We start from the raw sequence: 18,023 nt of genomic DNA on the forward strand, positions 1-18,023 counted from the left end.
GCAATACAATCCCCCATACTCAAACACCAAGAAACATGAAAAACTGCTAAAGGCAACGAGAAAACGTACAAGCTCAAACCTGAGCTCAAGGTGACCAAGATCCTCATCATCTCAGGGAATGTCCCCACCACCTATAAAGGCAGCAAGGAAGGACTGGAACAAACAGCAAAGAGGCAGCAAACAAGAAAACTTCACAGATCGTGACAACGGGTACCAGTGAGACACCAGAGTCAGTACAGAACTGAAATGGGGATTAAGACATATGGATAGTCAAATAAATTTCATAGTCTCTATGAGAGGAGGAATGTCTCCCTGGCGATGATGCAACAGAGGTCACAAGCTGTTTCCACGGCATTATTTTCCCATCAACGTGAATTCACCTCTCCAGGATTCAGGTTCATTCACATGACTTTCATTGGATGGCTATTTCAGCCATTTCTCTGGCAAAGTGAATGATGATACTACTGGCTTTTGAAATATTTCATCCCCACCTGTGATACCTTCGCTGCTCTGGGTTGCATTTAATGATCATATTCCCTTGTGCTGGCATTTAGCGTTTAAACAGAAGTTCAGGGAGAGAAAGGCTTTCAACTTCTACGATGTGAGAAGACGCTCCAGCAAATGCTTGTTTAGTGGAGGCTTACAGGCAGCTCTCTGCGTTTGTTGGCTATCTTCAAACACACAAAAAAAAATAGAAGTGGCTCAGACTATGTTTTTCTTGCAAGTGTCTTTTCTTCCAGCTTCCTCTTCTATAAGCAACAGTCACAAAGAAATAACAAACTTGACATTGGTTCATCACTGTCACCCAGCTAAGTTCTTTCCAGGACATGCTATGCAGAGATCCCGTCTTGAAAAGCTGATGCTTCAGGCCGCTAAGGTTTACCTCTGCCCAAAGTGCAGAGCTGCTGCCAGGGCTGTTGTGACAGTCTCCAAGTGTTGAAAAGAGCTCGATGGTAGTTCCAGAGAAGTACAGTCCCAAAAACCATAAAGAACTATCACGATCACCTTCTCTAACCTTCCTTGTACACATACTACCACAATTTGCCCAGCGAATGGGGTAATTTTTCCTGGATGTGACTTTCAGAGAGCTATCCAAGCCCATTCGAATAACATTAAGTTATGGGCAACCATTTAGGAAATTGCATCTTACTACAAGCCTGAATTTGTCTCAATTCCACTGACAGCCACTGATCCTTGTTATGGCTTTGTCTATGAGGGCAATCTTTATCTCCTACCAAATATCATTCCTGTGTGTATCTAGACACAGTGCCAAAGACATGTCTAGCCTGCTGGTAAGGATATGTACATACACAGCAAGGGCCAAAGATCTTACAGCTTAGGGACTGCACTACAGGAGGACAAAGCTGGTGGCACACTGTCACTGGGAAAAGAAATTCAGCATTGCAAACCCAGTTCAATTTCCTTAAATAATAAATATTATTATAAGGAAATAAATATTTCCTTAAATAATCAAATGCGTACACTGATTCCTGGGGAAGTGTTAACATCTGAGCTGGGGAGAAGTCAAGTCTGTGCTCTGGGGTGGAACTAGTGCCTAAAGCTGATAGAAGCTGATTAAAATGTTGTATGTCACCAAAAAAGGAAAAGGAAACCAAACTGTTTCTGAACCTGAAATTCTGAGACGTTAAATATTTATCAAAATAAAATCTTTCTTCAAATTCAGAACTGTAAGATCTTTTCTGGAGAGCAAAAACTTTCCAAAAAGAGTTTTTTGTTGAAAATCCGTTTCACTACTAAAGAAAAACAGTTTTGATGGAAAAATTCCCCGTCAGTTTTTTCTAGCACCCAGCAGGGGAAACTTAATCTTCTTCCACAAAAGCATGAAAGAGCAGGATCTGCCCCTCTGCATAGGGGGGGGACCATAATTTAGTCTTTTAAGAATTCATGACAAAGACTTAGGAGTGCTCAGCACAAAGCCATTCTATGCATAGTCAATGTGCCATGCCTGGTTGGCAGTCTTTTGTTCAGAAACGGCACTGCCACACTTCCCCATTGCCAGTGTCCCACTCCGCCACGCCAACCCTGAGCAGCAGACAGCAGATGCTCTTCAAACCTGGAGTCAGCTGAAAAGGCAAAGCAACCAAAAGAGCATAATCCTGCTCTGCTTCCCCTTACAGTCAACTTTGTATGTAAAGCCACAGCCTTTGGCTATTCTCGTCAACCTGGTAAGGGGTGGGGGGAAAATAAAAAAAAGACAGAAGGGATGAGAAATAGGTGCAAAGCACAGAAAAAGAGAAGTGAAGACGACAAAAAAAAAATGAGTGAGAAGTCCAAGGGAAGGATTTATTGGAAGTGTGAAAAGTAAAAAAATTACACACACACACAAAAAAAAAAAAAGAGAGAGAGAGAAAAAACCCAGCAGAAAATGAAGAGGATAGAGGATTGAAGGGGGGGAAAAAAAGGCAAGAGAACGACATCAAAGGCAGTATTATAACAAGACATAATGGATTTTACTCAGCTCCTCATTTTCCAGTGTGAAAAGTCTTGATATAGTATTTAGTAAAGGTATGAATTTCATGGACAACCAGATGGTACTTCAAACACACGGACATGTAAAGAGCGATAAGAGACCAGGCACGGAGATTACACAATCTTGCGAAAGCTGCCTCACTCAAGGAACATGATACTGGCAGGTAAAACCAGGGAGATGGTGAGCGTATAATAAAAGCTTAAAAAGGCACACGAGGGGAAAGCGTATTCTGTACAAGTATAAGAAGCAATCATGAATGAGACTGCAGCATCAGACTGTTCTGTTTTAAAGATTTTTTTTTTTTTTTTTTGAGTACAGACACAGATATGTCCCAGAAATACGGCCAAAGATTTCAGAGTCTCTAATACAGAGACTTCTGAAAGGGCAAAGGAACAGCAGAAATAAATATCTGTCTTCTAATAGAAAATACTGAAATGGAAAAGGAAAAAGAATACTAACCTTTCAGGTGGCATCACAAGATGTAAAACCAGAGAGACCTTTATCAGATACTGATACAGAACTCTTGCATAATTGGAAAAGCCAAGAAATCTTTTATAGTGAAACTTGCTAGACACCCAGAGCTTTGATCATGAGGAACTGGAATTGCTCAGCTAGTGTGACAGTAACATCCAGGTGCAAAAGCTTCTCAAGTGCTCCACAAATCAAATTAGGCAAAACAGTAAAGCCACACAGCTCATTGTACTGGGTCTGAACCCAGCCGACCCACAACATATATTAAACTAATGCTGACACATTTTACAGTAATCTTGAGATCTGACATACGTGTTAACTAAAGATGAATTTACCTAACTAGGCTCTTGAGTCTGTTCTTAGTGCTGCTGTGTCATGTCAGACACATTCAACACAATATAACAGTGACCGTGCTAGAAATGAATTTTCTGACAAGGACTGCAAGATCAAGCAATAAATAGAAGAGTACAGTTTAATGATGTGTGATTTATAAAGCTAGGAGCCAGAGATCAATGTGATGCATAATTCTCTTTAAAATACATATATTATCTGGTGAGATATTCTTACAATGACTTGCAAAAAAAGAAATGCCTTGCAAGGAGATATTTGAACAGTAAGAGGCAAACCAAAGAGCATATAAAAAGGCAGAAAGCCTAAGGTATGGAAAAAACTATGAAGAATAATATCCTATCTAATTAAGCCAATGTACAGGGACAAATGATGGTTCATAGACAAATACATCAGTAGTAGGGGGCTGTCTTGGTAAAAGAGGGTATAGAGAGAACTGCTTTGTTATGGAACACCCCAGTGCCAGGGGTCCTCTCTCATGATAAAGGCTTCAAGACACTATCGAATAGAAATTCATTTTTAAAAGCTGTATCTCATTAAGTGTGCAGCATAAAGGAGTACTTGCCAACTTACCCTATTCCATGTATCCCTGGAGGAACTACAATTTCTATGTGGATATAATGCTTCTAGTTGTGTTTAAGGAGTATATAAGATATACTCAAACCAGAACTCTATGGGGTTACATGGCTGTAATTTACATTTCTGTGTTTTGGGAAGTAAGAAGATAGACATTTTGTTCCACCAATTTTGTCTCCAACTGAAAATCATGAGGTTAAAAAAATGGGCTACCTTTCCGAGTTACAGCAGCAACTGTTACATACATAAACACAGTTAAACACACCAAATTTGAGATCAAAACTCCAACAGACCCTTAGGTCTAGCAGTGTAATTGAATATCACTATGATTATATTGTCAGAAGCAAATGAACAGGCACTTTGCTTTACTGATGTTATTTATAAGTCACTCTTGAGAGGGAAAAGAAGTGAACAATTATTTGAAAAAGCTATTATATCTTTACGTAGCAAAGAATAAAAGAGGCCAGCTTTTCATATTTCAGTGTCAAAGAGAAATAAAACAAACAGGTTAATCTTTTCATCATCTTCTTTAGTTCTCCTCAGTTCAGTTTCCTAAGGTTTATCTCAAATAAGTTATTGAAGAGGAGCCAAAAGATAAATAATGCCCTCGTTAAGCCTCTCTTGTAAAACACAGCTGCATGGTATTGTTGTTTCATAAGCAAACCAATCTTTACAACCTTTCTCCATCTACTTGAAGTGGTGAAAGAAGAGACATTTCCACTCATCCATTTTTCAACTAAAAAACATTGTTTCCATCAGGGTGATAGGCACCTAAATCAGTAATTTTCAACCTGTCCTGGCTGAAGAATTACTTCTAAGGGGCCCACAAAATGCACTGAAGAACAGTAAGTCTATTATTGATGATGTCCAATTCACAGCAAATTCATTAGCAAACTTGTAGGTTCGTGAAGCTTGGCATCCACTAATACGGGCGGTAGGTCAGACAGTAGATACAAAGCTGGTACTTTTAATACAGTAAATTTTAAAAGTTGAGGTTTCACCCCAGTGATCTGGGTTTTCTCCTCCAGTAGTAGAAATTGTAGTTCTTAATAGAATTATCTTCTAAGATACCACATCTAAATACACTCATGAACAAGAAGGATACCCTGGGGGATCCCTGACCTCTGCTCATCCACATGCAGGACCCGGTCAAACTGTGCAATGGCTGACTGGTGGACTACCTGTCTAGATTTCTTTTCCAGAGAAACCAAAACAGCATGGAGTGAAATGAGGAGAGAGCCGGACCCCAGTCCTGGGTCACATCCCACTATGGAATCAAGACACAGCAGAGTAAGTCTCTTTAGCCATACCAGTTACAAAATATTTTGCCTCCTCTTTCTTCTTGCAACTGCCATATACTTCCCTAAACTCTGTGGTACAATGGATACAGTTGGTTTTAAACCTTATCTTTGAGCAGTTATGCCTCTGCCAAGATGACTTTGTGGAAGTTATGAGAATTAAATATTATTGCAAGATATAGTATTACTATTTAATATCCTCTTACATTTTATGTCTTGCCTCAGCACCAGTCTGCTGCTCACATAGACTGCATTTAGTTCTGAAGCACCCCAAGATTCTATCCTTTGCAAGATGCTAAGCAAAAAGCACTGTGACAGTAGTAGCTGGTAACACTGCAGGAAGCAGTCCTGCATTAGTAAGGTGACAGATGACATGGACTACTCTGTCTTTTCCATATCTGGTTCCTACGAGTCAATGATTGTACTGTTCACTCCCTTCTGTACCAAAGAAGTCGTCAAGTGACTAGTACTCAAATGCAACCGAAGGGGCAGAAGTGGGGCTTGTCTTGAAACCGAGCTGTTTCTGTGCAGAAGTTATTGGGAAGTAGAGAAGTCGTTGGGCTATCCCTTCACGAAGATCTAACTCTCCATCAGCCTGGCTCGTGGCGTAAAAAGGCAGAGGTCATCCAAAACTCCATCGTCTCACGTGACAGTGCACTGTAAGCTCCATCGAACAAGCGCGGCAAAATAATGGGTGCTTTTAGTCCTTCACTTACATGAGAAAAGTAGAAAGTGTCCTCTTCTCTTACCAGGAAGAGACTCTTAATGTGCCAACACTGAACTAACTGTAGGTTTCTCTCCCGTTCTGCAGAGAACGTTCCCATGGTTTGTGATGCACAACGAAGGGGGGCAGACAGAAATATATCTGCATGAATTAGTGAGCTACAATGGAGTTAACACACTAGCCACAGACTGCCACAGTATTCTAATAACCCAAGACAACATATACCATTTTAAAGCCAAAATATCAACAGGACTAGAACAAACCAACACTTTCTTTAAAAGCAAGCCATTCTCCTAAGGACAGTATATCAAAAGGAGGTGCCCCAGACTAACAGGCAGCAGTTAGAATCAACACTGATACGGATTTGTTTCTGAGGAAGATTTTCTTCTTGCTGTGTCACTTCTTACTGCAGAGATCTGAAGACAGCACTTGTACGAATATCACTGCAAACAAATGCTGCAGATAACCGAAGGGCATGCAGAAATCTCTCTGCTTTTGCAATCAGTAAGCTTGAAGGACCAATGCAATCTTCAATGAATCGATACTTCACCGCTTTGTAGGGAAAGCTGTACCTTATGACTTGATCCAAAGCTCAGTGGACTCTTTGTCTTTCCACTGAGTGCAGCGGGCTCTGAAGGACACACGCAAGCCAGTCGTGAGGTCAAAAGAAGATGCGAGATTCAACGAGGCAAAAAGCATCTCATCTAACGACAAAACTCAGTGCCCCAGCGCTGAAGGGGTTGCCCACGTAGCACCAGAGACTAAGGTTATTTTGTTGTCCTCGCCATTGTAGGTCAAATTAATCCCTTTTCATTCAGTTAAAGCCAAACCAGTCACCTAACACCACAAAGTCCCCCCAACACCTGAACACATCTGCAGCAGAGAAGTCTAGCACTGAACCACAGCAGAGCTAGTAGGCAGAAGCGTGGCTCACTAGCCAACGCTGTGAGACAGTTTGCCAGCACTGCTGCTGGCTCTAGACAATGTTATAAATCTTTGATTTTGATAAATATAGAGAACCAGATTTCCAAAAGCTACTGAAAGCCAGGCCTATATGATGGAACCAGAAGCTCCTCCGAGTTCCTAAGGATGGCAGCACACCTTGGCCATGCCTCAATTTCATGATGGATAAGGCTCAGAGATGTACTGATCTCCATCTCCCTCCCCCAAAGTTGGTTTCTATCAGGAGTGAATCCTGGGCGCCTGGAACAAAAAATAATTATGGCAGGCCCTGCAAGCCTGAAATCTCCAGCCCTCACATAATTCACACTAATCCATATGTAAATTCAGCGTGAATGCTGTCAGCACATTCTCCTCATTAGAATTCAACAAAACTTTAGGAAAACAATTGTTTTAGTAAAGGAACAAATGTAGCTACAGTACTGAATTAAGTCTGTAAAGAGAGAAATCTTCAACTTCACTGTTTAATTTGCACATCACTTACAAATCTACAAGGGAACCCAAAGCCCAAACTACTACCAGCACACCTTGAAACATGTAAAAGGCAAGACTAGTCATTAATCACAGAACAAAAATCTGAGTACAAGGGGAGAAGCTGTTATTGAACCGAAGGTGCATGGATCAAGGCTGGCCACATTCACAGCACGTGTGGAGGAACGCATCTGGATTGGCAGTGGGACGGCCATGCCCTCCTCACGCAATCCAGCGCGCGCATGCTGCGCTTGAGGGCCAAAAAGGGAGGGAGGAGACAGAGTCATCTTAGACCACATATGAGATTCATGGCTCAAAGATAGAGTAGACAGTTGCTGCCGGCGTGTACGAGCCATCACAAAAAACGAGGCGCCTGCCTCTCATTGAGAACGGGCTGCCATATGCGCAGCACGTGACGTAACATTTGTGATGGCATGCACTGGAAAAGCAGAACACAGGGAATGCAAAGCTGCCTGAGTCACATCTGCTTCTGATGCAAAATCCTTCAGATGCAATTTACTTCATACAACAATCATATCCATTCTGTGAGATATTCTGATGCACCCCAGAATCCAAACTGAATGCTACAAACTGTACTGAATACAGATTTGATTTTCAGCCACATATGAATCCTGTACAGTCGCAGTTAACATCCCTCCCTAGTCCCAAGCACCTGGCAGGTGCCCAAGTTAGAAGTGGTCAACCCAGGTTCCCTCAAATAAGAGCTGGAGAGAGGCAAGTTCTCACCTTGAAACATCTCCTAGAAGGCTCCCTCACTGTATCTATTGAGAGCTCAGAGGAAGTGTTAAGATGTGCTACAACAGGTAGTAAGAATATTTCCCATTAGTACTAAGTTACTAAAGGTAGACTCAGTGGCCAGAGCCTCTTCTAACCTGAATAACAGCTGATTTGTTCTGAATAAGAAAAAATGCCAGTCAGAAACCCTAGCCAATAACATGGATTACTCTTTTAGAGCAAAAAGTACATCCTCTATATTATTAGAGTGCTCTTCTACTAGAAAAGTTGATTTACAAGAAATAAAAAAGCATCTGAAACAGAAATTCTAGATGTTTTTGTTCCTTCTCTGGTTAAAAATCTACTTAGTCAAAAAGCAAACAAAGTTGGACTCACAGCTCCCATACCATACTTCAAGCCAATAAAAATACAGATGCCGGTTTGCAAAAGGCTGTGGCAGATGATGCAAAAGCTAAGTGCCTCCTAGCACGAGAACCACAGCGCTCCACGCTCCCTGGGAATGCAGATGTCACCACTCTACCTCACTCTTCTGGATGTGCAAGTGGCAACCGAAGTACAGGCCCCCTGAAAGCAAAGGCTTTTGATACGGTGACTGAAACCGGTTCAAATCAAACATTTTCTCTGTTCTGTCTGGTGTGCTACAAACCAATCCTGGAAAGCTGTATTTGAAGATTTCCACAAGAAGTTTCACTACATACCACTCCGGTTTTGATCTGGGGGTGGTGAGGGTGTCGGAAGGAGGGAGGTCTACCAACCCTCCTTCAAATTCCATAATGTTTTCTTGCTCCAGTTGCCTATAGATTCCAAAATCGGGAGGCACCATGTTAGCAAAGGGTCATTGGCATGCATCGCAGCGGAAAACAGGAAATATAATTCAACATACAGCTGTGAGGTAAGATCTTTGGCAGGAGAAAGAGACCTTTGGGAAGAAAGTGTCGCTCTACGAAGTAGCACAGTAACGTGGTCGAGAGGGGGAATGAAGCACAGGGGCAGAGATGAAGAAATGAGAGTGAGAGGAGTAGAAAAAGAAGCACAGAGAAAAAATGACAGCGAAAGAAAGAAGGCGAAGCTTACAGAAGAGAAGAACATACATAAGGGAAAGCATCTCTCAGGAGTAATAGTTCTTTAGTAAGGGCAGCAGCCACACTGTTATGCAACAGGACATACTGTTTTCTCTATAAAAAGAGTTTATTTAAGCTTATAGGAAATCTAAAAAAAAAAATCCATGGGAGAAAATTATTTTTTTAAAAAAGAGAGTAACATCATATTTCTTTTGATTTTTAAATTGCTTTTTAGGTCATATTTCACCCTCCCCTCTCACCCCCCAAGTATTTTCCAGGATGGAATTTTCTTCTTCCCACTCCAGGATTTGGCGTGGGCAGAGCACCGCAGATGCTGCTGAACTCAGAAACCAAGAACCTGATTCATTCTTCCCTTGAATCTTGTGCTATCACTTAGACTGCGACCGAGCAAACGTCAAAGGCTGCAAGTCAGAAAGATAATGTCACACAGCTTCTACATTCACTTTGTCCGACTGTAATGGTGCTACAAGAGGAAAAGTAGAGATAAATCCAGTTCTGAATCCCTGATAGTTTGTCCAATAGTTGGTTAAGAATAATTCTTTTTCCTCCTGTTCCAGCAGGCTTACACTCTAAAACTCCTCTGAGTTTTGACTGTATGCAGAAGGCAGGTTTTCCCTAAGGTAGGACCAACAACCAGTTTTCAACTTCACAGAACAAAAATCCTTAAAACGAAGACAACCTCATACAACCAATCAGGAAAGCCCTTCAGTCTCACTGACCGTGTTCAACAAGTCCAGATTATTTTCTGCAAGTTTCCTTTCATTCCAGCCTCTGGTATTGTACAATCACACTGCTGAGTATCAATTCAGTACTCAAAAAGTATTCTCAGAATAAACTGTAAGTAGTCATATGACACAAAAGAAGCTGCCCCCAAGATAAGGGATACAGTGTTTGGATTTTTGAAGGCTGAGGCCACTTTGAGTAAGAAAGATTCCCTGCTTACTTCATTTTAGACTTTAAAACAAACAAAAGCTCTAACATTTTAAAAGGTTAGACACATTTTTTTACTCCCACTGTTTCTTAATAAAACACCATTTGTGTGGGAAACCAGCTTAGTGCATACTTTAAAAAGAGGCAAACAATTAATTGATCCAACATGTAGGCTGTTTTAGAGAAACTCTCTAGACAAGAACAAGCAACGGATCTTAAGTTTTGAAATAGCCTGAGCTTCACTTCAAGGGTCCACAAGCATGCCAAGCTCCTGCTACTTCATACTGCTTCGTAGATAATCTGTGATACTGAAAAGTACCAAAAAGTATAATCTGAACAGCTACTAAGCCAGGTGCAGGTTATAAAGCACAGTTTTAAGAAGCGCAAGAAGTTATGAGTTACTTGTCTCACAAAACCAAGAGAAAATACTAAAACACCCCCATCTTCCACCAGTCCTACCAAAGAAACACGAATTCGCCCAAATAAATGGTTAATCTCTCAAAGTGGCTACACACGAGAGGTTCCAAAAGCGCTACTTTTGCATTAACAGTATTATAGCATTATTGTTGGGCAACAAATTGTTTTTCAGCACATCCATGCTAGCTACTTTACTGTGGAAATTTAAAATGTCATTAGAACAACATCCTGTTTTCCAGCCTTTCTGTGTTTCAATTTACCCCAACTCTGCTAAGATTCAACTGGCATGAAACAGCTGGGCATGATTAGTTACTGGATGCAAACCAAACCGAGATTTCACAATAGGTGGCATTTTAGTCTCCATGGCATAGGCTGCTGGTATAAAAGACCAGTGAACCCTGGCAGAAAACACTGTCCCTAAACATAAATCTGGCAATCTGTTTTTAAAACAACATTATTTCAGATCAAACATTGTTACAAACCCAGTGTTTTTTGTGGCAACAACCCAAGGTTTGGGTTGTTTCCAATGACTGGATTTCTGCTCGATTCTAGTTGAGGAGCACACAGTGGGACCCGAGCACCCACGCGCTGACACCGCGAGCACGAACTCCATCGGAACGTTCACCTGGGAGAGCGAACACCCCCCCACAACACCCAGTCCTGGACATAAATCTCTCATATTCTCAATAAATCAGATAGTCGGCATTCCTCTGCAATCCCACAGCTTTTACACTGTCGTAGGCAAGACAGTGGACACTCTGTTCCCTGCTTTATTGCATCTCCTGATAAGCTTGTACCGTAAACACCATGCTTCTCTTCTGAAGGTCTCAGTCACACCCGATCCCACACGACACCTGCCAGAGGATCCTCAGGACACACCAAAACATCAGTGCCCCACAGTGGGCTCAGGGTCCCATTCGTTCCACCGACTAGACCCAAACTTTCCATCTCCCAAACTTTTCACCCCTGGAGCACCAGCGTGCACTGCTGCCAGCAGCACACCCCTCCTTGGCCATGGCAGCATGGAGAGGTGCTCCACGGCCCCCAGGATGGGCACCAACCACCCGGCGAGCCCGCCGCCCACCCCACTCCCTGCCAGGACGTACAAGGACACCTTGCCCCCCACTCACCAGCTCCCACCCCAAGGATGTGGGACGGCAGAGTCGGCTGCCATGCACAGGGCAACGGGGCCCGACCGCCCCTCACCGCAGCCCCCGGGGTGCGCCCACGGAGCGCGGGCGGGGTGCCAGGGCTCACCTGCGTGGGGCATGGTGATGGTCTCGTTGGCGTTGCTGGAGCCCACGTTGTAGATGACCACGGCGGAGGCGTTCTGGGCGGCGGCGTGGCGGATCTTGTCCTTGTAGGTGCAGTTGCCCCGCGGGATGAGGGCCACCCAGCTCTTGCCCGGCGCCGGGGCGTTAAAGCGGGTGCCGGGGTCGCAGGCGTAGCGGTCGCTGGGCGAGGCGGAGAGGGCCACCTGCCCGCGGGCGTCCTGCTTGGGCGACTGCTCGCCGTAGCGCCCGCACTCGCTCTTCTCGCTGCGGAGCTCGGCGCTGCCGGCCGCCGGGTCAGCGTAGGTGATGTTGACGAAGGCCGTGTACCACTCCTCCTTCTCGGCCACGGTGAAGTCCAGGCACAGCAGATGCACGAAACAAAAGGACAGCAGCCATGTTGAGAGAGCCAAGCTGCGGCACGCTTGGATCACAGACATTGCCATCTTCATCTGCCGGGCCCCCCCCCGCCCCGGCCAGCCCGCCCCCGCCTGCCCGCGTGTGCGTGCGCGTGTGGCGCGCCCCGAGCCGCCGGCTCCGCGCGGGGCGGCGCTGCTCCCGCCGGGCGCTGTGCGGGGAGGGGGAAGGAGAGGGAGAGGGAGAGGGGGACCCTCCCCTCTGCAGCCCGCTGCCTAATTCATGTCGGGGCCGTTTGATTTCCTCGGGCTGGCCCCGGCCCCGTCTCCGCCCTCCCCCTCTCTCCCCTCCCTCGCCCTGCCCGCACAGCTGCCTCCCCCGCTGCTGGCAGCCCGGCCGGCAGCCGAGCGGAGGAGGGGGAAGGGGGATTTCCACGCGCACACGCACGGCGCTACTCCCGCTCCCGGCCCGGCCCTTGCGGACGCCCGGCGCGGCCCGCCGCAGCAGGGCTGCGCTCGCCCGGGGTGCGGGGCGGCGGGGGGCGGCGGCGGAGGCCGCCGAGCGCGGGCGGAGCGGCGCGCGCGGCGGCACGGCGGCGCCACCTGCCGGCGGAGGGGCGGCAGCGCGCGGGGGGAGCCGCCGCGGCTCGCGCCTTCGGGGGCGCGCGCGCCGCGCCGGGGCCCGAGCGCCGGCCGTCCCGGGGGGAGAGCGGATCCCGGGGGGAGAGCGGATCCCGGGGGAGCAGCCCGGGTGCGGGGTGCTTTGCGATTAGTCGGTCACACCTCCGATCCGTGGTTTCAGCTTTGATTATCTTCTCTTTTCCTGACGGCTGTTAGGACAAGTCAGAAAAACTGGGAACGTGGGTGTTCTAATGTAATTACGCCACGCAGCTGAGAGGGATCATCGCACGTACGTCAGGTTTTAAAACACAAACCGAATAAATTTCTTATTCTGCATTGCTGACTGATGCTGACGGGCACGTTTACCGCAATCAGGTGCGGGACTGACAGGAATACGGAGACCCTGGAAGGTGAAACCTCAAAGAATGGCAGAGCTGCTCTCTGGAAACACTTGAACTCCACAGACAGAGATGGAAAAGAGTAGTTTCATTTTGGCTCAGGGAAAGCCCGGATTTGGGGTTTTTCAATGTATATAACACCTCAAATGAGTTTTGGCCAAGACTCAAATGCCTTTCAAAAGGGTCAAACCACAAGTGACTCTATGTTTGTCTATCCCAGTGCAAGCGAGTAGCAAAAATTCTGCTTTTCCATAACTATGTTCAGTAGCAGAAGAATTTCTCACAAGATTAATACATATTGCCTTTTTTAGCCCCATTGTTATTAAAATCTGCTGCTAGAAATACCATTCCCTTTCATTTAGATGAGATGCCCGAGTATCTCACTAGTGTCAATATTTGCCTGTTTCCAGTTCATGTTTGTAGCTGCCATTGATCTAACCAAAGAGATCACAGATGGTTTGGGTTGGAAGGGACCTTTACAGGTCTTCTGGTCCAACCCCCCTGCAGTGAGCAAGGACACCTGCCACTAGATCAGGTTGCTCAGACCCCTGTCCAACCTGACCTTGAATGTTTCCAGGGATGGGGCATCTACCGCCTCTCTGGCCAACCTGTTCTGGTGCTTCACCACCCTCATTGTAAAGAATTTCTTCCTTATATATAGTCTAAATCTACATTCTTCTAGTTTAAAACCGTTACCCCCTCATCCTATTGCAACAGGCCCTGCTAAAAACTTTCCCCTTATCTTTGTTAGAGGTCCCCTTGAAGGTCTCCCCAGAGCCTTCTCAGGCGACAGCCTTAACCATATTTTAAACACACACACATGCTGCTTTGGAAAAATTATTTCCCCAAAATTGAAAAAAGACAATTTGGGAGAAAAATGTACAGGCAAACAGGGGAATAAACCAGAGAAGTTTAGAAGGAAATACAGTGGGTTGCCAAAAAGTCTACCATCAACAAGAAGAGAACTTTCCTTGAAAGCCCATTCCTGGAGAAATGAAGTCAGCAACTAAGAAGAAAAAATTACCATGTTGAACTAACACTGGGAGTTCAAAGTAGATGGCAATCAACATTAATTAGAAAGCGTTGAGATTTCATAAGGGAAGCAAAAGCCACAAGGGGAAAATCCATGCCTGGAAGGGCTACGGGCAATAAAGCATTTGTATATTTGGTAGAGTAAGAAGTATTGTTAGAAGAGAAGGTAAAAAGCTATAAATGATCAATAAATATTTCAGGTTTATATTTGGAAAGACAGGGAAGACGTGTTTGCCAGATTAGTGACTCATAAAGAAAGATTAAGAAGCCTCTCCTAAGAACACCCAAAAACCAGCAGACCCAGAAAAACGGCATGTGTGAATCCCGAAAGAGTGGGTGGGAGGGCGCATAATCAGCTCTCTGACACTACATGTTGGGTTTACATGGTGAGGTTTTGGTAGCAGGGGAGGGGCTATGGGGATAGACCCTGTATGGACCTGCTAGAAGCTTCTCCAGCTCCAAACTGGACCCACCTCTGGCCAGGGCCACGCCAATCATCACCTCTGTGAATAACATATTTAAAAAGAGACAAAGGAACCTGTACCAGGCAGGACCTGCAGCTGATGGAGGTGAGAGGCTGGCCCCTGACCTCCTGGATCTCGCCACTCTCCACCACTCGACTGGTGGTGGCTGCAGCAGTGCAGCTTGGAGTGCTCCAAAGCGCTCTGCTCCTGGGACACCTGCTGGGTAGAGCTTGTCCTGTTGGGACCGCCAAGGTTTGTTGGGCTTGTTGGGCCTGGCGTGGCTGCAGTGGAGAGAGGAGGGAGATGTGAGAGAAACAACTAAATAGCCATGAAGGTCAATGAAGATGGAGCAGGAGGAGGTGTGCCGGAGCTGAGATTCCCCTGCAGCCCATGGTGAGATGGCAGGCTGTCTCCCTGCAGCCCATGAGAGACACAGTGGAGCAGAGACCCACCCACAGCCTGTGGGAGAGGATCCCATGCTGGAGCAGATGGCTGTGCCCAAAGGAGTTCATGGAGAGCTGTCTCTCATAGGAAAGGACCCCATGCTGCTGGAGATAAACAGTGGAACAGAGATGCATCTGCAGTCCGTGGAGGATTCCATGTTGGAGCAGGTGGCTGCACTCGAAGAACCTGTGACTCTGTGGGAAAACCTGCACTGGAGCAGTCTGATGGGTACTGATTGCATCCTGTGGGAAGGACTCATGTTGGAGAAGTTCATGGAGGACTGTCTCCTGTGGGAAGGACCCCACACAGGAGCAGGGGAAGAGTGTGAGGAGTCCTCTCCCTGAAGAGGAAGGAGAGGCAGAAACAACGTGGGATGAATTGACCTGCAGCCCCCATTCCCCATCGCCCTGCACCGCTGGAGGGAAGAGGTACAGCCAAGAAGAAGGGAGGGGTGGGGGGAAGGTGGTTTTAGGATCTGGCTTTGTTTCTCACTATGCTCTCTCATGTGATGGGTGACAAATTAAATTGATTTACCCTCAAGTCAAGTCTGTTTTGCCCATGACTGTAATTGGTGGGTGATCCCTCCCTGTCTTTGTCTCGGCCCTGGAGCCTTTTGTCTTCTCCATCCCACTGGTGCAGGGCGGCGGGGGGGTGTGCGGGGAGGGTGGTGGGAGGAGGAGTGAGGGAGCAGCTGCGAGGTTCTTAGTTGCTGGTTTGGGCTAAACGATGACACACTATTTTGAGTAAATCTTGGCATAACAGGAAAATCCTGAAAGACTGAGTGTGCAGTTTTCTGATAAGATCCAGAAAAACTAATTATGGTGACCAGGTAGTTACAGGCTGGTTAGCCTAACAATAACCAACCCCAAGAAAAACAGGAGAGGCAAAAATCCAGTGTATGGATAAAGCTCGTTTTCATGGGAAGTAGCCTGTGAAGCAAACACGATTCATGTTTTTGTGAGGAAATTATCAGTGTGGTTAGTAAAGTTGCACAGCCATGCCCATAACAGGTTTTCGAAAAGCGTGTTACTCAACGATACACGACGTTCTCACTGCACGTGTAACCTACTAAGGACCAGGTAAGATGAGGGCAGTTGAAACAGAACGTGTTTTTAATCGAGCTCAATGCAAAAATACGACTCCAGGTGACCGAAACTGCCAGCCACTTGGGAGCAGAACTGGGGAGAGTGTGGTGTACTCTGCACACAGGGAAGGATCTGGGGGTCAGAGTAGGAAAGAATTGTCCTATACTCATAGGGAAAAGGGGCCAAAAGAGAGCACAGCTATCCTCGGATGTTTCAGAGGAGTAACGAGTAAGAGTAGGGAAGCGATTTTCTCTCTGCATGAAGCATCAGGGAGACGGATATTGGAAGATGTCCAGTTTTGGTATCTGCATTTTTAAAAGGATATCAAAATACTACAGAAGGTTAAGAAAGGACCCCTAAAAATAATTTGAAGTAATTCCTCTCAGGGAGAGGTTTCAGGTGTCCAATCTATTCAGCCTTTCAAGAAAAGAGGCGATGTGATTACACTGTGTAAGTACCATCACAGGGATATAACAGCAGGTACTAATAGGCTCTTTAAGCTAGTGGATAAAGGCATAACAAGAACGAAAGTTTAAACTAGACAATGGAACTTACAGCAACAGTAGCTGATTAAACAGTGATTGTGCACTGGAGAAAATTCAGAAGTGAGACTGTCCTGGGAAGTGAAAGACAATCTACTCTTATAATCAAATTAAACAAAAAAACCCCAAACAACCCAAACCAAACCGCTGGAAAGCACGCTTTCTTGAAGTGCAAGATAGGAAATTCTTCACAACTAATTTATAATCTAGTGGTCACTTCTCACCTTAAATGTACTCCTGAATAAAAACAACAGAATATTATATTACTTTTGTTGCTGAAAGCTGAACCACAATTAACTGGGTTAATGCTTTGACTTATCATCACTCAGTTTGGTATAAGTCAATGGTGGTTCTTCTCATATTATTTGTCTCTGTTCACAGAAGCACCTGAGGTTCTCCCTTTGCCTGGCTCCCCAGAGCTCTGTTCTGGTCCTGGCACAAGAACACTGTGCTTTCAATGTCCATCCAAGCAGCTGCAAACATGTTTCCTCTCAGGCCAGCAAGACATTTGCCATCACTGTACTCTAACCTTTGCTTTCTGCTTAAAAAAAACCCAAACCCTGGCACTTTTGTCCCACTTCAGCCTCCACAGAAGCGTAGAAGGCACTTATCCAGCATGATCACAAATCACCTTGCCTGGGTTACAATGAAAAGCACAATCTCTACTTTTATATACTATTGAGAATCATTTTTACGTGTCTGTAGCATTGGGGTGGGGAAGCATATCTCTGAATTTTGGACCTTATTTATGACTGTAATAATATATTACAAATTCTCCTCCTCGTTTTCCACACTTCTGAAGTGGGAATAATTCCAGCTGAACTATACCTTGTAGAAAGTTACAAGACCAGGATATTCAAACTTGAGTGCGTGAGAAGTGGCATGTGGGGAACTCCAGCTCCAGATTCTCGATATACAGAATCTCAAAGCTGGATTTAGGTAAAAGCTAGTAACAAGCAAATGACACACTGAAATTCACTACATGACTACCTCTAGTATGTGCCACAATACTCTGTTAGATTGCCTTTTCACAAGGTAAAATTCATTAGTTTATACCCTTTTTGGTTTATAAGGTAACTTGTTATGCTTGGATTGTGCTGGATTCTGTGTCTGTACCCAAAACAATCTAAAGGCAATGGCTAGAAATTGCTTCAGTTAAAGATGAGCAATCTCCTCCAGGTTGCTAAGCTCCTCTGTTATGGAATCCCGTGGTGTTTTGTAGGCCTCTATCTCAGTCTATTGGGACAATCATTGCCAAGAGGTAAAATGGCGAAAGGTTCAACAGC

At 45.3% G+C, this 18,023-nt stretch overlaps 1 protein-coding gene across 1 annotated transcript in view; it reads right to left on the bottom strand.

Moving 5' to 3' along the window:
• RNF150 (ring finger protein 150) overlaps positions 1 to 12,247 on the bottom strand; it is a 120,524-nt gene extending 108,277 nt beyond the window's left edge. Inside the window, exon 1 of the mRNA XM_086612085.1 lies at positions 11,782 to 12,247. Within this exon, the coding sequence (XP_086468211.1) occupies positions 11,782 to 12,247 (466 nt within the window). The remainder of the gene's footprint in view (positions 1 to 11,781) is intronic.
• Positions 12,248 to 18,023: the final 5,776 nt, after the last annotated feature.

This window comes from Tauraco erythrolophus, chromosome 5 (genome assembly GCF_009769465.1).
Source record: "Tauraco erythrolophus isolate bTauEry1 chromosome 5, bTauEry1.pri, whole genome shotgun sequence".
Taxonomy (NCBI): Eukaryota; Metazoa; Chordata; class Aves; order Musophagiformes; family Musophagidae; genus Tauraco; species Tauraco erythrolophus.